Genomic DNA, 27,233 nt, shown 5'->3' on the forward strand with positions numbered 1-27,233 from the left:
CATGGCCGATGCTGAAATATCATCGGCCATGGCTGGAAATACTAGTGTGCCCCCACCCCACCCCACCGATCGTCCCCCCAGCCCTCCGATCTGGCCGGTACACTGCTCCGGCTCCCCTCCGTCCAGTGCTCCGCTCCCCCCCGTGCTCTTGTCTGCTCCCCCCGTGCTCCAATCACCCCCCCGTGCTCCAATCACCCCCCCGTGCTCCAATCACCCCCCCCCTGCACTCCGATCCACCCCCCCGGTGCTCCGTTCCAGCCCCCCCGTGCTCCGTTCCACGCCCCCCGTGCTCCGATTCCCCCCCCCGTGCTCCGATCCCCCCCCGTGGTCCCCCCCCACCCCATCATACTTACCGATCCAGCCGGGGTCCCGTCCGTCTTCTCCCTGGGCGCCGCCATCTTCCAAAATGGCGGGCGCATGCGCAGTGCGCCCGCCGAATCTGCCGGCAGGCAGATTCGTTCCAAAGTGCATTTTGATCACTGAGATAGATTATATCTCAGTGATCAAAATAAAAAAAATAATAAATGACCCCCCCCCTTTGTCACCCCCATAGGTAGGGACAATAAAAAAATAAAGAAATTTTTTTTTTTTCCACTAATGTTAGAATAGGGTTAGGGGTAGGGCTAGGGTTAGGGGTAGGGTTAGGGCTAGGGTTAGGGTTTCGGTATGTGCACACGTATTCTGGTCCTCTGCGGATTTTTCCGCTGCGGATTTGATAAATCCGCAGTGCTAAACCGCTGCGGATTTATGGCGGATTTACCGCGGTTTTTCTGCGCATTTCACTGCGGTTTTACAACAGCGATTTTCTATTTGAGCAGTTGTAAAACCGCTGCGGAATCCGCACAAAGAAGTGACATGCTGCGGAATGTAAACCGCTGCGTTTCCGTGCAGTTTTTCCGCAGCATGGGCACAGCGATTTTTGTTTCCCGTAGGTTTACATTGAACTGTAAACTCATGGGAAACTGCTGCGGATCCGCAGCGTTTTCCGCAGCGTGTGCACATACCTTTAGAATTAGGCTATGTGCACACGGTGCGGATTTGGCTGCGGATCCGCAGCAGTGTTCAATCAGGTTTACAGTACCATGTAAACATATGAAAAACCAAATCCGCTGTGCCCATGGTGCGGAAAATACCGCGCGGAAACGCTGCATTGTATTTTCCGCAGCATGTCAATTCTTTGTGCGGATTCCGCAGCGTTTTACACCTGTTCCTCAATAGGAATCCGCAGGTGAAATCCGCACAAAAAACACTGGAAATCCGCGGAAAATCCGCAGGTAAAACGCAGTGCCTTTTACCCGCGGATTTTTCAAAAATGGTGCGAAAATATCTCACACGAATCCGCAACGTGGGCACATGGCCTTAGGGTTAGGGTTGGAATTAGGGTTGTGGTTATGGTTAGGGGTGTGTTGGGGTTAGGGTTGTGGTTAGGGGTGTGTTGCGGTTAGGGTTGTGTTTAGGGTTATGGCTACAGTTGGGATTAGGGTTAGGGGTGTGTTGGGGTTAGTGTTGGAGGTAGAATTGAGGGGTTACCACTGTTTAGGCACATCAGGGGTCTCCAAACGCAACATGGCGCCACCATTGATTCCAGCCAATCTCGTATTCAAAAAGTCAAATGGTGCTCCCTCACTTCCGAGCCCTGACGTGTGCCCAAACAGTGGTTTACCCCCACATATGGGGTACCAGCATACTCAGGACAAACTGCGCAACAATTACTGGGGTCCAATTTCTCCTGTTACCCTTGTGAATCAAAAAAAATGCTTGCTAAATCCTAATTTTTGAGGAAAGCAAAATGATTTTTTATTTTCACGGCTCTGCGTTGTAAACGTCTGTGAAGCACTTGGGGGTTCAAAGTGCTCACCACATATCTAGATAAGTTCCTTGGGGGGTCTAATTTCTAAAATGGGGTCACTTGTGGGGGTTTCTACTGTTTAGGCACACCAGGGGCTCTACAAACGCAACGTGACACCCGCAGACCGTTCCATCAAAGTCTGCATTTCAAAAGTCACTACTTCCCTTCTGAGCCCCGACGTGTGCCCAAACAGTGGTTTACCCCCACTCATGGGGTATCAGCGTACTCAGGAGAAACTGGACAACAACTTTTGGGGTCCAATTTCTCCTGTAACCCTTGGGAAAATAAAAAATTCTGGGCTAAATAATTATTTTTGAGGAAAGAAAACGTATTTATTATTTTCACGGCTCTGCATTATAAACTTCTATGAAGCACTTGGGGGTTCAAAGTGCTCACCACACATCTAGATAAGTTCCTTTGGGGGTCTAGTTTCCAAAATGGGGTCACTTGTGGGGGGTTTCTACTGTTAAGCCACATCAGGGGCTCTGCAAACGCAACGTGACGCCCACAGAGCATTCCATCAAAGTCTGCATTTCAAAACGTCACTACTTCACTTCCGAGCCCCGGCATGTGCCCAAACAGTGATTTACCCCCACATATGGGGTATCAGCGTACTCAGGAGAAACTGGACAACAACTTTTGGAGTCAAATTTCTCCTGTTACCCTTGGGAAAATAAAAAATTGCAGGCTAAAAGATCATTTTTGAGAAAATATTTTTTTTTTTTTTTTTCATGGCTCTGCGTTATAAACTTCTGTGAAGCACTTGGGGGTTCAAAGTCCTCACCACACATCTAGATTAGTTCCTTTGGGGGTCTAGTTTCCAAAATGGTGTCATTTCTGGGGGATCTCCAATGTTTAGGCACACAGGGGCTCTCCAAACGTGACATGGTGTCCGCTAATGATTGGAGCTAATTTTCCATTTAAAAAGCCAAATGGCGTGCCATCCCTTCCGAGCCCTGCCGTGCGCCCAAACAGTGGTTTACCCCCACATATGGGGTATCTGCGTACTCAGGACAAACAGGACAACAATATTTGGGGTCCAATTTCTCCTATTATCCTTGGCAAAATAGGAAATTCCAGGCTAAAAAATCATTTTTGAGGAAAGAAAAATTATTTTTTATTTTCATGGCTCTGCGTTATAAACTTCTGTGAAGCACCTGGGGGTTTAAAGTGCTCAATATGCATCTAGATAAGTTCCTTGGGGGGTCTAGTTTCCAAAATGGGGTCACTTGTGGGGGAGCTCCAATGTTTAGGCACACAGGGGCTCTCCAAACGCGACATGGTGTCCGCTAACAATTGGAGCTAATTTTCCATTCAAAAAGTCAAATGGCGCGCCTTCCCTTCCGAGCCCTGCCGAGTGCCCAAACAGTGGTTTACCCCCACATATGAGGTATCGACGTACTCGGGAGAAATTGCCCAACAAATTTTATGATCCATTTTACCCTACTGCCCATGTGAAAATGAAAAAATTGAGGCGAAAAGAATTTTTTTGTGAAAAAAAAGTACTTTTTCATTTTTACAGATCAATTTGTGAAGCACCTGAGGGTTGAAAGTGCTCACTAGGCATTTAAATAAGTTCCTTGGGGGGTCTAGTTTCCAAAATGGGGTCACTTGTGGGGGAGCTCCAATTTTTAGGCACACGGGGGCTCTCCAAACGTGACATGGTGTCCGCTAAAGAGTGGAGCCAATTTTTGATTCAAAAAGTCAAATGGCGCTCCTTCCCTTCCAAGCCCTGCCGTGCGCCCAAACAGTGGTTTACCCCCACATATGAGGTATCAGCGTACTCAGGACAAATTGGACAACAACTTTCGTGGTTCAGTTTCTCCTTTTACCATTGGGAAAATAAAAAAATTGTTGCTAAAAGATTATTTTTGTCACTAAAAAGTTAAATGTTAATTTTTTCCTTCCATGTTGCTTCTGCTGCTGTGAAGCACCTGAAGGGTTAATAAACTTCTTGAATGTGGTTTTGAGTACCTTGAGGGGTGCAGTTTTTAGAATGGTGTCACTTTTGGGTATTTTCAGCCATATAGACCCCTCAAACTGACTTCAAATGTGAGGTGGTCCCTAAAAAAAATGGTTTTGTAAATTTCGTTGTAAAAATGACAAATCGCTGGTCAAATTTTAACCCTTATAACTTCCTAACAAAAAAAAATTTTGTTTCCAAAATTGTGCTGATGTAAAGTAAACATGTGGGAAATGTTATTTATTAACTATTTTGTGTCACATATCTCTCTGGTTTAACAGAATAAAAATTAAAAATGTGAAAATTGCGAAATTTTCAAAATTTTCGCCAAATTTCCGTTTTTATCACAAATAAACGCAGAATTTATTGGCCTAAATTTACCACTAACATGAAGCCCAATATGTCACGAAAAAACAATCTCAGAACCGCTAGGATCCGTTGAAGCGTTCCTGAGTTATTACCTCATAAATGGACACTGGTCAGAATTGCAAAAAACGGCAAGGTCTTTAAGGTCAAAATAGGCTGGGTCATGAAGGGGTTAAACAGTAAAAAAACAAACTTGATACCGTATGGATGTAAAAATGGACATCCGGATATAATAGGTGTTGGTGAAAGAACGAACTGTGTGATCCCATACCGCACTCTGAGGCTGCTTTCACATTTGCGTCGGTGTACGCAGTGTTTCATCCGCATGCGTCCTGCGTACCTATCTTTAACATGGTGTACGCAGAGAAATGCGTTTGTTTGCTTTTGCGTAGGTATGCATCACTTTGCAGTCGCGGCATGGTCCGGCGAACGCAACATGTTGTATTTTTGGAAGCGTGCAAAATCTGTCAAATATGTATGTGCATGCGGATGATGCGTAAAAAAAAAACGCATTACTGTCTATGGGAACGCATGTGTACGCATGTGTTCGATGTGCTTGGTTACTTTGGACTGCGCATGTCCTGGAACTGTTTTGAGACACGCCCCCCTGGAAGTATCGAATGCATGCGCCTAAACGCAAACGTAGGCAAAAAAACGCATGCACGCGCAGCAATTTTTTGCCGTCTTGCGTAAGCTGATGCGGTAAATAGCGCTGCGTTACCATGCATTTGCATGCGTTTTTGCATGTGTTTGCCCATGCATATGATACGCTGCGGACTCAAACGCTAATGTGAACCTAGCCTGAGCGATGGCCAATCTGTAGGGTAATACTTTTGTGTGACTTACCATAATAAGGTCATTCATTGTCTCCCTCACTAATAATCATTTATCCCCCTCAGTCCTTTGCTTATTATGGAATTGGTTCTTGGTCTTCATGCCGGCAGCTGTAGAAATGGCTGGTCCTATCTTCTGCCGGCTTATTTGTCAGATAACGCGCCAATCTATTAACATAAGATGACTGAATAATTGCTTCCATGCCCACAGGTCACGCTTCTTCTTGTGAAATGAACATCGTAAGTGACAACAGCAACAAGTTTTTCCTAAAATAAAGCTTTATGTGAAGTGTTGAAGAAAGTCACACTGTATAGGCAAAGGCGCGATGAGTCCGTATGTAGAAATGCGTGTGCACACATGGTCATGGGTTTTGGGATAAAGCCGCCCCCAAATTCTGTGCCATTGGGGGAAGCCTGCATTACTCCTGGCTCCTGTAAGGTTCCCCACGTCCCAGCACCACCGCGCAGCTGAAGGGTGACACTTCTTACTCTGGCGCCCATGAGCATTTAGTCTTTTGTATCCCGCCTGTGCTTTCCATCCATAGTTATGGATCAGCATTTACTGTGATTGTTGAGATGCTCACAGCATCAGTCAGCTGAGCTCGCGGTTGGCGCACAATGCCGCACCTGTGAGTGTCAGTTGGCGTTAATACATTTGGTAATTAATGTTGATGTGCAGATCAGCCCGCTGTGCCTACCTGCATGTTTCTATCTTCTTCATTACGCTTACTTGTAGAATGTGACTGCAGAAAGAATTGTTCAAACTGTAGTGATTACATTTGATTATATATGTGAGGGGGGAGGAAGCCTCTAGTCTTTAATTTACCTGGCTGGGAGGAATGCATTAAAATTAACTTCAGCCAGCTGTTAGGAGCGATCACAACAGGATGATGGATCTGGAGACGCTAATGAATTTAGATTGAGTGAAGTATGGGCAGACAGTGACCTGGTAACATCATCTTGTTTGGGGCCCTCAGTTCACCTTTAGGTTAGCGTCTTCCGGGAGTCCGTGACGCTGCAGACTCTACATTTCCAGCCAAGTGTATGGGGTTTGGGCTGTAAGCAGATTTTTCTGCTGCAAAAAGTGTTGGCAAGACGAACTCTGCATAAAATGGCTTCATGTTTGCCTGATTTTAATGTGCGTGCTTTCCTATTTATTTGTTCCAAATGCGGGTAGACTTGGTTCAGCGGTGTCCCACTGCTCAGCCTGCCGATATCCTGGTGGGCCTATACCTGAGGTCAGCCCAGTCTCATACTCTAGCCGAGTGTGCACACGCTGCTGTATAAGGAGCCCTGCCAGTCTCTGCAGCATCACAAGTGCTATGAGGAGTGCGATGGTCATGAAGGAACCCCTTGTATGAGCGCCCAGCAGCCATATTTTTGTAAGTCTGTTGGGCTGGCGAGAGGTAGAAGCTGTATAGCGCCCTATAAGACGTGCCCCTTCCTGTGGCTTCTATGAATTGAAGCCTCCATGGTCGCTACAAAGAACAGTGTTTAATTTTCCAATCCTGATTGTTCCAGTGGTCCACGCTTCAGCATGGAACGAGTGTGCTGTGGCGATTTCTTCTAGTATTCTGGGAACCCACCCCCATTCCGCTAGCACCTCAGGAAAATCGATTGTGTGCTCTCCAAATGTTACTACATAAGGGCTGGTAGGGAGGTGGCTGGGTCAGAAGCCACAAAACTGGTTAGAGGAACGGACCGTGTGCAGCCAAAGCTCCTAGTTCACAGCAATGACCAGGACTCGCTGGTAACAAGCTGTAAACCATGAAAGAGGGTAAATTGTCTGCACCGACCATTTAAAGGGAATCTCTCAGGAGTTTTTTTTCTACCTCATCTGAAAGCCACCCGAGGTAGGCAAAGAGAAGCTGAGTCCAGCAATGTATCACTTAGTTTACTGGGTGCAGCTATTCTAGCACAATCCGCTTATATATGTTTCAATACAGCAGAGCTAAGGAAGCTGCCCCCGCCCACACCTGGCTCTCCATATACAAAGTCCATAGACAGTGAGCTGCTTATCACAGGAGGGTGTGTCAGACTGGCATCCATGCACTGATGTGTCCTAGCAATGACAAGCTCCTGGTGCTAAAACAATCACTGCAGGTCATTACTGAAATCTGTGTGCTAATTCCTACAGCATACTGGCTTCAGATTATACAGCAAAATCCTGCTGACAGTTTCCCTTTAAGTAATATTTTGCACTCTGTGATGCCCCGGCCTAACATTTTTGTTGGGAAACACAGGCAGATATTGCCAGTCCTGGTATGAGAGCACAGTGACAAGTCATGTGGTGTTAGAACTGATGTGGATGTAGTGGGGTGTGTGTCTGTGTGCTTTCTGTGCGCCATTATTCCTGTTCATGTACTGAGCCACTGTGTACAGTGCATTATCTTTTGCTTGGAGCTGATGTTTTCCCTCGGCTGCAGTTTTTCTTTAGAGATTTACATTTTGATTTAGTCTGAATGAGTTGGTACCTGGAGAAAAAGCCAGATTAATGTTCTCTACTAGAGAGAGATGTGCCTCTTGTCTGGTTAGCTGGTGCAGAGGTTATCTCTCCTGGACGTATATCACATGACTCTGTAGCACCTTGTAAGATCCTAATCGCTGGCTACATAAATCACTTCTATCATGGCCGCAGTGGTTTCCTCTTGTATTGTTAGCTTCTCCAAACAGGCGCTTGTGTGGAAGTCATTACCTTAGGCCTCTTTCACACTTCAGTTATTTGGCGTCAGTCTAAAACCGCCATTTTCCTCAAATAACGGATCCGTCATTTTTTTTTGACGGATCCGTTATTTTCCCATAGACTTGCATTAGTGACGGATTGTGACGGATGGTCGTCCGTTCCATCCGCCATGCGACGGATCCGTCGAAATTTGGCGGACGTTTTCTGAAAATAGACGGACATTGCAACGTTTTTTGTCAACGCCGAAATGGCGGATCGCGACGGATCCGTCGCGTCCGCCATTCCATAGAATGGCTGCCTATGGGCGACGGATCCGCCGCAACCGTTTTTTCGGCGGATCCGTCGCCCCAATCCGTTTTTTTCAATTGCGCATGCTCCAAAAAGTAGATACTTCTCCCAGACAACCCCCAAGTAACGGATCCGTCAAAAAAACGGATCCGTTAGAACCGTTTTCGCAACAATTGTGACGGATCCGTCAATCCGTCACTATGTCGGTAGTGACTGACGCCAAAAGACTGAAGTGTGAAAGAGGCCTTACTCACCTAGTATTTCTGTACATCCCTTATTATCCAATGTGCACCTGCAAGGACGTGGTAGAAGACCTTTTCTGTTCTTCACTCAGTTTTGAAGGATTTTGTCTTTGAATGTCTACAGTTCAGACTGGCTGCTTGAGAACGTGCCATCAGAATAACATATTTAGATCATCTCCTTATGTTAAAAAAATTAGTGGTGGGCGTGCTTGCATAAGGTGTTATCTGAGCATGCTCCTGTCCTAATGGAGTATTTTCTGTGTGCTAGAAATATATGCTACAGTCCCCACAGCTGCACGTCTCACGGGTTGTTCGGGTGTAACGTGCAGGGATTGCTTGTTTATTAGCAGAAAATACTCGATAAGGACACGAGCGTGCTTGAACACCTTTATCCGAACTTGCTCGCTCAACACTATTACATATCATTTTTTTTTTTTTCTATATATAAAATCTGAACTTTTTGCTATTTTCAAACTATCCACTAGGCCTAATACCAGGCATATACTTCCAATTATTTTCAGCAGCCACATGGACATAGGCAGCACAAGTCATTGTGAATGAAGGGGGAGCAGGTGAGCTGTGACATCACTTATTGTAAATGGTGGCTCATGTGATACAGAGCTGATATCTTTTTGTTGTAATCCGACCTGTGATGATGAGACTGCTGAAAAAAAACGTTTTCTCTAGAGAACAGGAAGTTTGAGTTAAAACCTTGCAATTTTTACCCTTCAGAAACTAGGATCGTTTAATGAGGCCCAATAGAGATAGTAATATGGAAGATTTGTGGATATATTTTTTTACGCTACAGAAGTCATTTTGTGAGAATAACGAATCTAATATTCTGCAGCGCTTTACAAATGAGAAGTATGAAACATCTGAAGTTGGACATAAGGCAGAGGAGCCCACGTAAGAGCTCAGTATTGCCTTTCGTTAGCCGCTGTATCTTTTCAGATAAATGATTGGTGTCTTGTTATTTTGTAGTCCATGACTCTACTGTAGCTGCTGTGTGATGGGTACAGGCGCTCCCTGCCATGATGCTTGTCTGATATATCCTACTAGATGGTGGCCCGATTCTAACGCATCGGGTATTCTAGAATATGTATTTATGTATGTATATAGCACAGGCCACATAGTATATAGCACAGGCCACATAGTATATAGCACAGGCCACATAGTATATAGCACAGGCCACGTAGTATATAGCACAGGCCACGTAGTATATAGGAGCCATGTAGTATATAGCAGACAAATACTATGTGGCCTGTGCTATATACTATGTGGCTGCTATATACATACATTTTGTAGAATACCCGATGCCTTAATACAGGCCACGTAATATATGTGGCCACGCAGTATATAACACAGCCACGTACTATATAACACAGCCCACACAGTATATAGCAGCCACACAGTTTATAACACAGGCGACGTAGTATATAACACAGGCCACACAGTATATACAGTAACACTGGCCACGTAATATATAGCACAGCCCACGCAGTATATAGCAGCCACGCAGTATATAACACTGCCCACGCAGTATATAACAGGGGCCACGTAATATATAGCACAGCCCACGCAGTATAGAACACAGCCCACAGAGTATATAACACTGCCTATGTAGTATATAGCAGCCACGCGGTATCTAACACAGCCCACATAGTATACAACAGTGTGGGCACCATATCCCTGTTAAAAAAAAAAAAAAAAAAAAAAAAAAAGAAAATTAAATTAAAAATAGTTATATACTCACCCCCTGGGATCCACCGAAGCTCCGGCGATACGCGCGTGGCTGCCGCCATCTTCCGTTCCCAGGATGCATTGCGAAATTACCCAGATGACAGACAGGGTTAATAGCAGCGGTTACGGAGTGCGTTACCCGCGGCATAACGTGGTCCGTTACCGCCGGCATTAACCCTGTGTGAGCGGTGACTGCAGGGGAGTATGCGGCGCCGGGAACTGACTGCGGGGAGTAAGGAGCCGCCATTTTCTTCTGGACTGTGCCCGTCGCTGATTGGTTGTGGCTGTTTTGCCGCGACCAATCAGCGACTTGGATTTCCATGACAGACAGAGGCCGTGACCAATGAATATCCGCAACAGAAAGAAGGACAGACAGAAAGACGGAAGTGACCCTTAGACAATTACATAGTAGATACTTTATATACCCTGGCATCACATTTCCCGACCCGAAGCAATGTACATCACAATAATGGTGCATACGCCTTTAAATGTTTTCACTTCCTTGACTCTGGCACGAGGAGAGGATTTTGACGTCTTGCTGGATCTGTCAGAGGAGCTTTCCGAATAATAGGAGTGTGCTAGTATTTGTATATGGCGACACGTTGCTTCTCGTGTCCTGGTGTGATCCGTTACTATTCCATGTGCAGTCTTGTGCCCGTCCTTATCTTGTTTTCTGCCTTCTCCATGAGGGATGGGGTTTGTCAATAGTGGATGTCTTGCCAGAGAGCCATCAGTAGAGGTGTCCCTAATGATGACACCGCTGGATCTCGCCATTTGTCACCGAGTGGCTGGTGTTTGATTTAAGGTGCTCATGTACGTGGCTGTCTCTTCCGATTCCTCTCCTCAAAGATGGAGCTGCGGCTGTGTGGTTCGCTGGCTGCCCTGTCATACACATACTGTGTCTTTGAGGAGTCTTCATAGCTGAGAATTGTCAGGCTCCATCTAATGAAACGTAGATGTCTTTCCTCCAAAGAGTGTAATGTCTGTCAGGCTTGTGACATGTGGCGGGCTAATCCTTATTATGAGCCCAGGCGAACACAAAGTATATAGTAATGATATATGCTGTATATATAGTCGGCTGGCATTATTGGTGAGATATTAGTGTTCTGATCCATCCTAATCTCTGCAGGCTAGTCGTGCATCCGCTCTGTCCGATCTCCCACCACTACAGTAGCGTGCTTAGTTCCCCTCCTCCCCTCCCCCTCGCTGGGCTACAGTTGTAGCGTAATTATTATATTTGTGTGTGCATGTGACTGATCTTGACTGTAGCTTTAGATGACTAGCGATGCACAAAGAGAAAACAGATGGACGCAGAGATTCAACTTTGCATATCTATGGCATTCGCACAGCAAGTTGAGCGATCATAATGATGCTAATAAATTTGCTTTCATAGAGATCTCAACAAATGCTGCATATAAATTGGACTTGTAAGAATACACAAAATGTTTCGCTTCTTTGCCAAAGTGCAATAATTTAAATGACTCCTCTGCCAAGCATTAAGGCATTAGTAGGAGCGTGCAGCATTAACACGATGACCGTTCTAATTAGAAGAGCCACCTTACCCCCCTAAGTGACCACCTTACCCCCTAGGTGTTCTTTGTGTACACCTGATAGTTCTGGGTTCTGACAATCAAAATACGGCTTTTGAGATTTTGTACTGCGACTTATGGGGGTCTTCACAACCTCTTGTCAGCATACTCTTGTGTTTAGGTGGTTGTGGTAATAAACCACAAATAAACATTGTGTGTTCCTGAAGTGTCACTGTACAGCCTTCATGATACTACATGGGCATACCACGGCACAGAAGAATTTCAAGGAAATAATATCTCTCTACCGTCGAGTACCCACCATATTATCCCTACTGTACAGCCATCAAGTGACTGAACCCTCCAGTCACAGGAGCTCACATCGGACCAGATGGGAGCATGACTTCTTCAGGTCACTGCCAGGACCTCCTGTGTCCACACTGAGGTCACAATCCAATTAGAGTTGGGCTAGGTTCACATTGCGTTAATGGGTTAACGCTAGCGGACTCCGTTACATGGCAAAATTTTTGCAATTAACGCCATGCAACGGATCCGTTAGCGCACCCATTGACGGCAATGTGCTAACGGATCTCTAGTGCATCGCTAGCGCATGCCATTTTCGGCACACGCTAGCGATGTCCTGTTGGTTTCGGACGGACCGTGGACGCTGCTTGCAGCGTCCGAGGTCCGTTCCTCGCTAGCGCAGATCGGGTATCTGCACTAGCGGGATCGGCAAACGCGATCCCTTTTTGGACATTGCGTTAGCGCAGTCCGTAGCGCTATGCGCTAAACGGACTGCCCTAACGCAATGTGAACTTAACCTAAGGCCGGGGTTTTCGTACAGCGCTTTATTCACAATTGTGAAAAACACACACGTCTGGAACAAGATGTTACTTCAACCAAGAGGTGCACAACTTTTTTGGTCTTGATGACAATTTTGTGAATGTACCACTCCCAAGGCTGTGTAAAATTTGAAGGGATATTCTGCTCCAAGCTATATATATCAACATTACGAAGTATGCCATAATCTAATAAATGGGGGTTTGATTCCTGCAACTTCCACTATTAGACCAAGAGGGTCTTCTAAAAATTTCAGAAAAAAGGAATCAAAATGACCATACAATAAGGGCAACTCTCCCCATATGTTGAGAGATGCTGAACACAGAGGAGTCAGATGTTTGGTGGCCGGCCACACAGAATGGCATTGCACGACACAATGGTCAGGTCACTGTGCGGCTTTCAAAGAGCGACGTGGCTGAAACATGTTCCAAAAGATTGAACCTATGGACAGCAAGAAGTTTTTACGGTGTAAATGTTCAATATCTTTAATGTGTTATTGAGTGCTTTTTCAGGCAAGTCCCATGCGTTATCTGCCTGAAAAAAACTACATGTGCACATAAACAAAAATGTTAATATTTTGCAATAGGAATGGAGAAAACCTATTTAGTACCCGTATTATTTTTGTACTTTAAATTGTGCTGGTACACAATGGTACATTTATTTCATGAGACTGTATGATTACGTCAACACTAAATATGTATATTTTTTTTTGTTCTACTTTTAAATGGTAAGGGCAAGCAAAATCAAATTATTAGCAGATTCCAACCTCATTCTACTTTCTTAATACTTATAAGTCATATTGTGCAATATTTCTTGTTGTTTTTTTGTTTTCACCACATGGTATATTGGGTAACTAAATTATTTGCACCATGGCAATTGCATGCACATTCCTTTAAAGTTTTTGTTTTTTTACCATAGACATGTTAATTTACTATTCATGGGATACCAAAGCATTGCCCTGCCAAGGCTCTGCAGCTGTGGTAGCCGGTAGCCCAGGGGATTGTTTTTTTAGTAAAGTTACCATGGCAGCTCAGTACTGCTGTTCAGTCTGTGGATGGGTGACAGAAGAAGCTTTCTTCCTCAGTCAAACCACTTAGTTATTTAATGGGGGCACAAGTCCATAGTATTATGATGAACCGTGTTCATGAACAGCATTTTGAGATCAGCAGTGGTTTATCGAAACACTGCATGGTCTAGGTATAGTAATATCATTTTCTGATGCTTTTGTCCAAGGGCTACTGCAGAAAACTTCGAAATGTCAGACACATTTCAGCATAAGATGACACTTAAAACCTCCATTTTTTTTTTAATGGCAGTCACAGTATGTGAGAGTGTGAAGGAGGCATCTTGCCCTGCTAAAGTCTTAACTGTGACCCCACAGACAAAATCTGAGGGAGAGCTAAGGTTCTGATGGGCTCCATTTTGTGTTCAGTGTCCTCTTTTGTGACGTGGGACATTTTCACTGATGGACTGGTGGCACAGACTTGAGATGATGTAGACTTGCGGTACTTTGTGCTCCAGGTTCTCCCAGTTTCCAGGGCATTGATACCACACCTGACGTTTGATAGTGGCACAGCGCCAAACATGAACCTCTCTGCAGTCTCATTTCTCGGGTGGGGATTACAGTGGAGGCCTGATGACGAGTGCAGTGATATCTGAGGTTTTGTCATTGAGGTAAATGTGGCTGCGTTGTTAAGTGATTTTTATTCTGGTAAATTATTTTGAGTGGTGCTCGAGTTTTACCAGTCTATGTAAAAACAAGAGCAACCTTTTGTTGCTAACATTGTAAAATAATCCAGCACTCGCTGCTGTCGGCTTCAAGGCCTCCCGCTCTCAAGGTCATTCTTTGTCTGAGGGAACTGGCAGAAAAATAAAAATAGCATACATGTCAGCCATGGCATTGGCGAGGGATGGCATTCTTCCTTGTCAGTCTCCTTCATTAGAGCCGTGTCGGTTTATATTTGGCACTGCTGGTATGTAATGTTCACATCAATTGAAATAAATACGTGTCATTTTTCTATTTTCAGGTAGAAAGTAGTGTTCATTTCTGTGTGACTACAATTTTTGCCATGGAAATATAATAGAGCAGCGCATCCCTGCCCTGTACACAATGGTGGGAGGAGGAATGGGGCTGTCAAGATGGAAGTCGTTGTTAGAATGCTGGGCTTCCTGTCACCACGCTGATAAGCGGAGGTTCACTTACCACAAGGAGGATATGTTAAAGAAGTTTCTATCAGCCAAAGTGTACCCAACTGCTTGCCATTCTTGCCCAGGCTTACAACATATGCCGTCCAGGTTATTACTTGGGTTTGGGATTCTCTTCTGTCCCATGTTTAGTGGAACATCCCCAGCATGGCTTTTGTCCTGCTAAGAAACAGCTGTTCTGGTTTGTGTGTGTATATACAGGTCCTTCTCAAAAAATTAGCATATAGTGTTAAATTTCATTATTTACCATAATGTAATGATTACAATAAAACTTTCATATATTATAGATTCATTATCCACCAACTGAAATTTGTCAGGTCTTTTATTGTTTTAATACTGATGATTTTGGCATACAACTCCTGATAACCCAAAAAACCTGTCTCAATAAATTAGCATATTTCACCCATCCAATCAAATAAAAGTGTTTTTTAATAACAAACAAAAAAACCATCAAATAATAATGTTCAGTTATGCACTCAATACTTGGTCGGGAATCCTTTGGCAGAAATGACTGCTTCAATGCGGCGTGGCATGGAGGCAATCAGCCTGTGACACTGCTGAGATGTTATGGAGGCCCAGGATGCTTCAATAGCGGCCTTAAGCTCATCCAGAGTGTTGGGTCTTGCGTCTCTCAACTTTCTCTTCACAATATCCCACAGATTCTCTATGGGGTTCAGGTCAGGAGAGTTGGCAGGCCAATTGAGCACAGTAATACCATGGTCAGTAAACCATTTACCAGTGGTTTTGGCACTGTGAGCAGGTGCCAGGTCGTGCTGAAAAATGAAATCTTCATCTCCATAAAGCATTTCTGCCGATGGAAGCATGAAGTGCTCCAAAATCTCCTGATAGCTAGCTGCATTGACCCTGCCCTTGATGAAACACAGTGGACCAACACCAGCAGCTGACATGGCACCCCACACCATCACTGACTGTGGGTACTTGACACTGGACTTCAGGCATTTTGGCATTTCCTTCTCCCCAGTCTTCCTCCAGACTCTGGCACCTTGATTTCCGAATGACATGCAAAATTTGCTTTCATCAGAAAAAAGTACTTGGGACCACTTAGCAACAGTCCAGTGCTGCTTCTCTGTAGCCCAGGTCAGGCGCCTCTGCCGCTGTTTATGGTTCAAAAGTGGCTTTACCTGGGGAATGCGGCACCTGTAGCCCATTTCCTGCACACGCCTGTGCACGGTGGCTCTGGATGTTTCCACACCAGACTCAGTCCACTGCTTCCTCAGGTTCCCCAAGGTCTGGAATCGGTCCTTCTCCACAATCTTCCTCAGGGTCCGGTCTCCTCTTCTCGTTGTACAGCGTTTTCTGCCACATTGTTTCCTTCCAACAGACTTACCATTGAGGTGCCTTGATACAGCACTCTGGGAACAGCCTATTTGTTGAGAAATTTCTTTCTGGGTCTTACCCTCTTGCTTGAGGGTGTCAATGATGGCCTTCTTGACATCTGTCAGGTCGCTAGTCTTACCCATGATGGGGGTTTTGAGTAATGAACCAGGCAGGGAGTTTATAAAAGCCTCAGGTATCTTTTGCATGTGTTTAGAGTTAATTAGTTGATTCAGAAGATTAGGGTAATAGGTCGTTTGGAGAACCTTTTCTTGATATGCTAATTTATTGAGACAGGTTTTTTGGGTTATCAGGAGTTGTATGCCAAAATCATCAGTATTAAAACAATAAAAGACCTGACAAATTTCAGTTGGTGGATAATGAATCTATTTTAGCTGAAAACCTTGGGCTCATAATAAAACCTGGCATTCTGTTCACCTGCCTCTTGATAAACTGCACACTACAACAAGATGCGCTAAATTCATTAAAAGGCGAGCGTACCTTACCGTAATGAATCGAGCACATCTGTTATGTGCCATAAGTGTTACACCAGTCAGGGACTTCAATATATTTCTGGCATAATTTCCACTACTTTAGTTGCGTAAAAATGTTGCGACATTTCAAGCTGATTTGCGTCAGAATTCTGGCGAACATCTGGAGGACTTGGGCCCTTTGTGTGAAAGCACTCTGCTTTCTTACTGCACCACATTACATGAATACTGGGAATACTGGCAGTCCAGTCCAAAAGCTCATCAAAGCATTACAAGAGTTATTCTGTAGATTTGTTACGTGACTACATCCTTTTCTGGGAATTTTTCTCCCTCTGTGTCACGCTGAGATACAGGCAACTATTCCCAGAATCCGTTCCAGCCATCTGTTTTTTAGTGAAACATCTGTTATGAGCGGCTATTCTAAAATATCGTTTGTGGTCAGATGTGCCACTTTCCCTCTGCTCCTGGCTGGATTGGCCTCTTTTCTTAGGCTAGCTCAGCCCCCTATTTCCCTCACTTTCATCTCTCCCTAAACTTACTCCGGCAGCTTTTCCATTACTGGTTTAGTAGAGATGGATTTTAGACTTGATGGGCCGTTACGGTCTTGGCATTCCATCTTTCTATGGTTTGATGGTCACTCATATGTCCAGTTTGGGTTGTCTACACGTGAAGTGAGCAGGAAAAAAATCTGAGAAAAACAGACCAATTTGTTTTTTTTGCTGTTGTCATCCTAGTTGCATCCAATTTTTCTTTTGTTTTCTCCCACTGATGCCAACTGTATAAACTTTTTTTTTTTATTCATTAACTCTGAACAATGTTTCAGTTAAAAAGCCTGATGATCAGATGGAACAAGTACAAAGTATGACTCTGTATTACACAGATCCCCGTAGACTTTAATGGCTGAGTCTGATCCACAAAGCTGATGAGAATTGGACCTGTTCAGTTTTTCACACCAGACATACAGATCCGTTTTAAAAATATGTATATGGATTAATGCAACTCTATAGGACGGTGTGCGATCTGAGAAAATACCTGAGCACTAGGGTGTCGCACAGATGTGGGAGGGGGGATAGAGAGTCCTCAGAACGAAGCGCGCTGACGGATCTGTAGATTTCGCAGAGCAGCTAGCCAGATAAAGGACAAAAGCCCACAATGGTCATTGATGGAACTTAAAACTGACAAAAGTAATTTTTTATTTAAATATACTTAATATCTACTAATTTACATCACATGTTGCTTTTGTAAGGAGATTGAACAGAAACATTTAAGAAAAAAACTAATGAACATGGCCTGAACAAAAATGATGGCACCCCTATAAAAGATTGCAAATAATTTGACCATAGGGACATGTTAAACGAAAGTGTCCTGTAATTGGCGTCACAAGTGTCAACAAGCTTGTCAGTTTGTCTATTAAAGCACACTTCAGTTGTTAATAAAGATTATTTAGTGCATTGCTTCAGGGGTAGTTGTTATTTCCAAAGATTCTTTTATATATTCTACTCTCCGAAGAGCTGCTGATTGGTGGAGGAGGATTGCTCAGAACGTGTAGCATGCGCCGGCCCTGCCGGAGTGCGGGCCCAGAGCGGTGTCTGTGGCGTTCATCCGCTGGTCTGTCAGAGTAGTGTAAGACACAGGCTTTATCTGTGTGATAATACTAAGGGACAATGGACGGAAATTCTGTATGGACACATCCAGATGTCTGTGGTGTGTTTGTTTTTTTTTTTTGTCACGATTTTCTGAAGTCTCGTATTAGAAATTCTTGTGAATCCAGCCTAGTAACGCCATGCACTGGTTTTTTGTTGTTGGTTTATAAAAACAAATTTAAACAGTTTTTTTTTTTTTTCTCTTTTGTGTTGATAAGGGAAATCTTAGCAGGGTGGAGATGATTGGGTCTCATCAAGAAAACTGTGTATATTTTCCAAAGGAGACTTGGCTCCTAGGCCAGAGCCGTTCATACAGCGGCCCTGCAGGGTACAAGGCTCCTAGAATACAATGTGACCGGCGAGAGATAACCGAAAGGCTGTTAGCTGGCTTAGGGCTCCTGTATATATGTGCTCATGTACGTATATGTCTGTGCAGGGCTGAGGTGGATGATTACAGCTAATTTTTCAACAGTTGGTTAGCAGACACTCTTCATAAGGGGTTAAAATAAAATCTGGTTTTCTCCTGTGAGCACTATTTATAAAAGTACTTAGGATGATTAAACTGTCACGCTAGTGATTAATGGACAGTGCTTTTGCTGATTTGTCAGCTCTCTCAATTTCAGAATTCAATCATTTTCTTTTGTGTGAAAAGCCTGCAGGCCTGGAGAAGTCTTACCTCCCTAGCCCTGCTGTAAGGCTTTCATCAGCCCCACCACTTCTTGACCGGAGCCATTGCCGGGCCTCACTGCCCCTCAGCTGACATGCTTACACTCACCTGACATTAGTGATGCATATTTAGAATTGAGAGTCCTCAGTGCTTGATTTAGATGGGAAAAAAATGTCGCTGTCCATTTGTGCACGTTTCTTCAGAAGTGGTTTTAGTTCCTCAACCACTGAGGACTCTCAATTCTAAATATTATTCTATCTACTGGCTAACACGGCACCAAGATATATTCCTTTCCTGTATCATTAGTGACGCACAAATCTTTCATGGAGTTAAAGAAGATCCATAAAAATGTGATATATATATATATATTCAGACCAAAAGTTTGGACACACCTCATTTGAAGGTTTTTCTGTATTTTCATGACTATGAAAGTTGTACATTCACACTAAAGGCATCAAAACTATGAATTAACACATGTGGAATTATATACTTAACAAAAAAGTGTGAAACGACTGAAAATATGTCTTATATTCTAGGTTCTTCAAAGTAGCTAACTTTTGCTTTTATGACTGCTTTGCACACTCTTGGCATTCTCTTGATGAGCTTCAAGAGGTAGTCACCGTGAATGGTCTTCCAACAATCTTGAAGGAGTTCCCGGAGATGCTTAGCACTTGTTGGCCCTTTTGCCTTCACTCTGTGGTCCAGCTCACCCCAAACCATCTCGATTGGGTTCAGGTCTGATGACTGTGGAGGCCAGATCATCTGGTGTAACACCCCATCACACTCCTTCTTGGTCAAATAGCCCTTACACAGCCTCGAGGTGTTTGGGGTCATTGTCCTGTTGAAAATAAATGATGGTCCAACTAAAGGCAAAGCGGATAGAATAGCATGCAAGATGCTGTGGTAGCCATGCTGGTTCAGTATGCCTTCAATTTTGAATAAATTCCTAACTGTGTCACCAGCAAAGCACCCCCACAACATCACACCTCCTCCCCCATGCTTCACGGTGGGAACCAGGCATGTAGAGTCTATCCGTTCACCTTTTCTGCGTTGTACAAAGACACGGTGGTTGGAACTGAAGATCTCAAATTTGGACTCATCAGACCAAAGCACAGATTTCCACTGGTCTAATGTCCATTCCTTGTGTTCTTTAGCCCAAACAAGTCTCTTCTGCTTGTTTCCTGCCCTTAGCAGTGGTGTCCTAGCAGCTATTTTACCATGAAGGCCTGCTGAACAAAGCCTCCTCTTAACAGTTGTTGTAGAGATGTGTCTGCTGCTAGAACTCTGTGTGGCATTGACCTGGTCTCTAATCTGAGCTGCTGTTAACCTGTGATTTCTGAGGCTGGTGACTCGGATAAACTTATCCTCAGAAGCAGAGGTGACTCTTGGTCACTCTTCCTTTCCTGGGGCGGTCCTCATGTGAGACAGTTTTTTGTTGTTGCGCTTGATGGTTTTTGTCATTGCACTTGGGGACACTTTCAAAGTTTGCCCAATTTTTCTCACTGACTGACTTTCATTTCTTAAAGTAATGATGGCCACTTGTTTTTCTTTACTTAGCTGCTTTTTTTTGCCATAATACAAATTCTAACAGTCTATTCAGTAGGACTATCAGCTGTGTATCCACCAGACTTCTGCTCAACACAACTGATGGTCCCAACACCATTTATAAGGCAAGAAATCCCACTTATTAAACCTGACAGGGCACACCAAGAGAATGCCAAGAGTATGCAAAGCAGTCATCAAAGCAAAACGTGGCTACTTTTAAGAACCTATAATATAAGACATATTTTCAGTTGTTTCACACTATTTTGTTAGGTATACAATTCCACATAATTCATAATTTTGAGGCCTTCAGTGTGAATGTACAATTTTCATAGTCATGAAATCACAGAAAAATCTTTAAATGAGGTGTGTCCAAACTTTTGGTCCGTTGTGTGTGTGTGTGTGTGTGTGTGTGTGTATATATATATATATGTATATATATATATATATATATATATATATATATATATATATATATATATATATATATATATATATATATATATCTCTATCCCCTAATATATACACACACAATGTGTGTATGCTTGCTCATATATAATTTAAGTCTGCAAATATTCTCTCCGGGAATATTGTATCTCCTGCACTGTATATTCATCCTATCGTAGGCCGGGCTTTTTACAAGCGATGTGAAATTGATGATGATTTTGCCAAGGGTACTGTAATGTCTTTCAATTCCGCCTATGTAGGCTGAATATAACCTTATGGCCACAGAGGAAGCATAATAATGTAAAGGCTGTTACAATAGCAAGTGAGTACAACCCCCTAATCCAGGGTAATCTCCTGCCTTGCTAGGGCTTTGGTTATCATTTTTAAAATCAACCGGCTGATTATGTAAAACCAACTCCCGTCTAGTGCAGAACACGCCGCCTCGTACCCTGGGAGCCAGTTTTGCTTACTTGCTTGGGGCAGCATTTTTCGCTGGTCTCTCAGGTCCATTATGTTGTTGCCCTTTCAATTTATTTGACATACTTGATATATTTTTCGGCTGTATTTTATTAGAATGACCTTTCAAATTAAAAGCAGGTTACATGGCTGCTGCTTTTTTTTTTTTTCTCTTAAGCATTTCTGCTTTAGCCACCATCCATCACTTTCGTAAAGTCACAGCCCTTACTGTTGGATGCTCTGCAGACCCTAATTGTCGTTTGTACCCGTGGTCCACTCCCATTTATCTCATTTGGAGACATGCGAGTTATACACATTTCAACACTAGAAATGCATTTTTTTAGGTGAAAAATAAAAATGTGGAGCTAAGTAACGGCCTAATAGATGCTCTGCCTGTAAAATGCTTTGGCAGGCCAGATCCCTTCCTCCAACCCTCCCGTTGTGATGACAGAGCATCAGAGCAGGCTACTTTATTCATAGTTTTCTTTTCTAAAAGAAATAGCAATACTATAAAAAACCCTGAAGTCAAAGCACGGTACTTGGAAACGAGATTGTGCTCCTAGAAGCATTCTCGCCTCTGTAAGTTGGGGGCAGGCTATTGCTACCATTCCTGTTATAGATCCACAAGCTGATACTTGTCAGGTTATCGTAAGAAGCAAATGAATGAAAACGGATCAAACCTTCCATGTGCATGAATGTGTCCTGACTCTGGCACTTTCTAGTGGAGGACGTCCATAATCCACCATGGCTAGCTATAGCGTGCCGCTATTTGGGGTACCCCTCCTGACTCTCAGTAAATCTGTAATGAAGCCATGTTATTCTGTCCCCTGATATTTGTAGATGGCAGCTATTGATAGTGTTTTCTGTTTGTTTCCTTGCAGAGATCAGCAGGGTACGGAAAGACATGTACAATGACACGTTAAATGGCAGTGGCAACCCTGACAGGCGAAGTGCAGAATTACCCGACGGTATTGGACCTATTGTACAGTTACAAGAAAAACTTTATGTGCCTGTAAAAGAATATCCAGATGTAAGTATATGCCTCATTTGTGTGTGTGATTTTATTATTGAGGCAGTTGCATTATTGATATGTGATGTTATGGGGCCGTCCTGTAGTTTCACTTTATTCCTGCACTGCACCTGATAACTGTGACCCTGCGGAGGCTACTGCTCTGCTTAATACGGAAAAGACTTGTCTGGATTATATCATCCCCTTGAAGGTGGCAGTCTCAGCTGGGGCATTTCAGGAATATCTACACATGCAAGGGCCACCGCCGGCACCTGCACCTATCATGCCTAGTGCCTGATGGTGGTGATGCATTTGCAGCTTTCTCCATTCACTTCTGTGGGAGTCCTGGATATAGCCAAGCAGGCGTGCGCTGCTCCATAAATGATCGCACCCCTTAGACTTCACACTTTATAAATGTAACTTGCCAATGTTTGGCCTATAATCTGCATTGGTTTCCAGTGTGTAAATCCTGGAGCTGTTGGTCTGTGATTAAGCATATTCAGGCAGGGGATATCTGATGACAGATCAGCTGCTTAGTTACCTATCCAAACCATAGGTGAAAACTTGCAGATTGGTGTTGGTCTGGAGCTGTTGGTCTGTGATTAAGCATATTCAGGCAGGGGATATCTGATGACAGATCAGCTGCTTAGTTACCTATCCAAACCATAGGTGAAAACTTGCAGATTGGTGTTGGTCTGGAGCTGTTGGTCTGTGATTAAGCATATTCAGGCAGGGGATATCTGATGACAGATCAGCTGCTTAGTTACCTATCCAAACCATAGGTGAAAACTTGCAGATTGGTGTTGGTCTGGAGCTGTTGGTCTGTGATTAAGCATATTCAGGCAGGGGATATCTGATGACAGATCAGCTGCTTAGTTACCTATCCAAACCATAGGTGAAAACTTGCAGATTGGTGTTGGTCTGGAGCTGTTGGTCTGTGATTAAGCATATTCAGGCAGGGGATATCTGATGACAGATCAGCTGCTTAGTTACCTATCCAAACCATAGGTGAAAACTTGCAGATTGGTGTTGGTCTGGAGCTGTTGGTCTGTGATTAAGCATATTCTGATGACAGATCAGCTGCTTAATGTTACCTATCCAAACCATGGGTGAAAACTTGCTGATTGCTGTCGGTCTGATCACTGGGATTTCTATCGATCTCAAATGAGGCTCCGGAACGAATCAGTGGCCATTGCTCGTCATTCTTTGAGACTGCCAGAGGTGGCTTAAAGAAGTTGTCCACTATTTTTCCACTGATGACCTATCCTAAGGATCCGACGGAGTCCAACACCGCAACCAATGGGCTGCTTGATTGATTGCTTGATTGTGGAGCTACACAGTCGACCGATAGTGGCTACAGCAGGCTACTAGACATCCAGCTCCTATTGATTTGAATAGTAGGCGGATATGTAGTACCCTTCCGTGGCCACTACTGGAAGACTGAGCGACTCCACGATCGAGCAGTTCAAGTCGAGAACAGCTGATTGGTCAGGGTCAGACACTCGGCAGTCCCACCAATCAGACATTGATGACTTATCCTATGGATAGGTAGTCCGTGAAAAAGTAACGGACAACCTCTTTATGGGTATGTGCACATGTAGATGGAACCCCTGCGGATTTTTCCTCACCTGCTTTGAGAAATCCACAGGTAAAAAGCACTGCGTTTTACCTGCGGATTTACCACGGATTTTATGCGTTTTTTGTGTGGATTCCACCTGCGGTTTTATACCTGCGGATTCCTATTATGGAGCAGGTGTAAACCGCTGCGGAATCCGCACAAAGAATTGACATGCTGTGGAATAAACAACGCAGCGTTTCCGTGCATTTTTTTCCCGCAGCATGTGCACTGCGGATTTTGTTTTCCATAGGATTACATTTTACTGTACACTCATGGACAACAGTTGCGAATCCACAGGGCCAAATCCGCTGTGGATCCGCAGCAAAATCCACAAAGTGTGCACATTCCCTAACACTGTACTCTGCTTTATTTTCAAGTCCTACAGCGATTGAATAAAGCTCCATTCAGTTGAGGAATGTCTGATAATTCTCTCATAACACTTAATAATGGGAATATCCTTTAATCTTGTATTATAAGGCTAGGTTCACATCTGCATCAGATGTTCTGTCTGATATAGAGCTGAAATAAAATCGAGCAGCATGTAGATTATTTTTGTGTATACAGTTGAACACTGTGACAGGCCATGACCCTATAATAGTCAATTCTGTGGTTCCAATGAGTCTGATTCTTATTTGTAGCCATTATTTGTCTTGTGTCGTGGATATGAGTAGATGGTGACCTTATAATTGTGCTGTAGTACACAGATTTTATTCTTATGGTCTTGTCTTTGTAACCAAAACGGCACTTTTAGTAGCAAATAGCATTGGGACATTGCAGCCACTGAACCCAGCAGCTAAAGGTTACTGCCGACTCTTGACATTGACAAATAATATTTCAGGAAAGGCGACAGAATTGCATCCCAGCAATAATGTGTCCATTTAAAGCTTCCCCAAAATAGATTTGGGATAGAATTTCCCAAGCATGAAATAGGTTTCTGTTGTTCGATTTTCATTTTCAAATTTAAATGCAATGGGACAATTCAAAAAAATTGAGATTTTTTTGCAATTCTCTGGCTGAAAATAAATATATATTCCAGTATAAACTTAAAGGGCTGTAAATAATATTTCAGATTTTGTTGGCCAGTCATAGAAGTAAAGAGTAGTTGTTTTCTGTGACCACCACAATTTTGTGATTGATCATTGGTTATGCTCGTAAAGAGACAGTATTATACCCTCACATAGCTAGAAGTTATTCTGTTAAAGAGACAGTATTATACCCTCCCATAGCTAGAATTGTGTTTTTAAGTGCACATTATTTTCCTTGAGCTGAAAATAGAGCACTTCATTTCTCTGGAGTCAGTTTATCCCAAGAAACCTGTCAACAGCTCTGAAATCATGTTGTAATCTTCAACCCTTGATTCTTTTAGACATACTGAGGGATATACCATGTGACTTCACTGAACCATGGGCCGAATAGATTGATAGCCCAAGAGTGGTGTGGATTTCTAAAATCATTATCATTGAAATCCCTTTGATTTGCGTCAAGTGATAGTTAACAGATTTTAGAAATGCAAGCTGCATGCAATCTTTGATCTTTTAAACCTGATGAGGCTGACATACTTACTTTAAAAATCCATGTCAAAATGGCTTTATAGTCGATTTTAAAGTTTAAACTCCAAGCTCCACCCATCTAGCCCTGATTTATTGCACCTCAGTGTCACCGCTATGCTGCTGAGATCTCACACTGCTCAGTACAAGCTGACACCTTTTCAGGTTTTATCACATGGACCCCGATTCATCAATGCTTTTACACCAGATAACGGTCATGAAAAGTTATGAAGGCTTGAAAAATCTTTGCGCAACTTGGATATGCACAAAAATATACCGACTTTTGGTGTTTTCACTGCAGTTTCTCCCAGTTTTGCCAAAATGGGCTGGGTGGAAGGGAAACGCCACAGCTCATCGAATTCATGATATGCTGTAGAGTGCCTTTCTCTAGAAGTCTTACTCCAGTAAGTTACTAGAGTAAGATTTGTGGCACGGTGCGAAGGCACACCACTTGTCAGATACTCCTGATTCATTAAGAAACATGATTCCAGCATGCTTCCTCATTGGTGATGGGTGAACATGCACGTTATCCAAGCATCTGTGAGTGCTCGTATATTATGTCCGCATCCCTGTGGCTTTATGATTTGCGGCTGTTAAGCGGCCTGAATACATGTGGGGATTCCCTAACAGGATGTCCCTGCATATGTCCCTGCATATGTTCAGGATGTCTAACAGCCGCAAATCATGCAGTCACGAGTAATAAGAGTATGCCTGAGATACCGTACTCGGATAACTCCCGAGCATGCACAGATAAGACGTCATCCCAGCACTAGTGATGAGCGAATATACTCGTTACTTGAGATTTCCCGAGCATGCTCGGGGGTCCTCCGAGTATTTTTTAGCGCTCGGAGTTTGTTTTTCTTGCTGCAGCTGAAGGATTTACATCTGTTAGCCAGCTTAAGTACATGTGGAGATTCCCTAGCAACCAGGCAACCCCCACATATACTTATGCTGGCTAACAGATGTAAATCCTTCAGCTGCAGCAAGAAAAACTAAATCTCCAAGCACTAAAAAATACTCAGAGGACCCCCGGGCATGCTCGAGAAATTTCGAGTAACAGGTATATTCGCGCATCACTACCGAACACGTTTGCCCATCACTATTCTTCATTGAACGTTGCCAACCTCGATGAAACAGGGCTGTAGTTTTTATGTTTTTCTTCTTCTTTATATATCAACTTTGTAATTTTTTCCCAGTTTAACTTTTTTTTTTTTTAATTACGGTTTGTTAATACACACAATTATTTGTTACAGAAATTTCTGTGACTGTCCTACCCAACTGAATTGGGTTTTTGGAGATTCATTTAAATGTAGGGAGTACATTTTTCAGTCTCAGAAATTCCTGCCACATGTGAATATGTCGTTAAAGTCTGTATTTTTTTTTCTCATATTTAGATGCTTTATTTAGATAACTTTAGGATATTATTCTCTTTAAAAGGAATCTGTCATGTAAAAAAAATGCTATTAACCTGTAGAAACATTTATCAGCTGCAGAGTCGGCTGTCAGTCAGTGGTGGGGCTTGGTTCTAGCAGCCACTCAATATACACGAACTAAAGTCGCATCGGTCTACCCGTGACTGAAAGCCCAAGGCTGCTGGGAGAAATTAAAGTTCATTTTATTCAGTCGCCATGACAGCACAACGAGAGAGAGAGGGGATCCGCCCTACAGGGACAGGAAACCTACAGACATAAAAAGGGCGGTACCTCTCTCCCACGTCAGTTGGTTTCCTGTCCCTGACAGCGGAACCTCTTTCAGACAGGCCCTGAGAAGAGGGTCGAAGCTGTGAAGATATCCCCACTCCTGGCAGGCCGGTACAGGTAGCGGGGGTCTCCTACCTCGGCCTGATCAAGAGGCAGGAAGCACCACACGGCAGGGGCACCGTTTAGTGTAGGAAGCAGCCTCAGTCATATAGGCTGGCTTCTATGGTGTCCAGGAGCAGGTAC

The 27,233-nt window shown here is 43.6% G+C and overlaps 1 protein-coding gene across 11 annotated transcripts in view; it reads left to right on the forward strand.

The window, feature by feature from the left end:
• QKI (QKI, KH domain containing RNA binding) overlaps positions 1-27,233 on the forward strand; it is a 172,334-nt gene that overhangs the window by 34,023 nt on the left and 111,078 nt on the right. For all 11 annotated transcript variants that reach the window (XM_069769532.1, XM_069769534.1, XM_069769533.1 and 8 more), the window contains exon 2: positions 21,998-22,146. In XM_069769532.1, coding sequence (XP_069625633.1) covers positions 21,998-22,146 — 149 coding nt within the window. The remainder of the gene's footprint in view (positions 1-21,997; positions 22,147-27,233) is intronic.

The sequence above is a fragment of the Ranitomeya imitator genome, chromosome 5, assembly GCF_032444005.1.
Source record: "Ranitomeya imitator isolate aRanImi1 chromosome 5, aRanImi1.pri, whole genome shotgun sequence".
In the NCBI taxonomy this organism is placed as follows: Eukaryota; Metazoa; Chordata; class Amphibia; order Anura; family Dendrobatidae; genus Ranitomeya; species Ranitomeya imitator.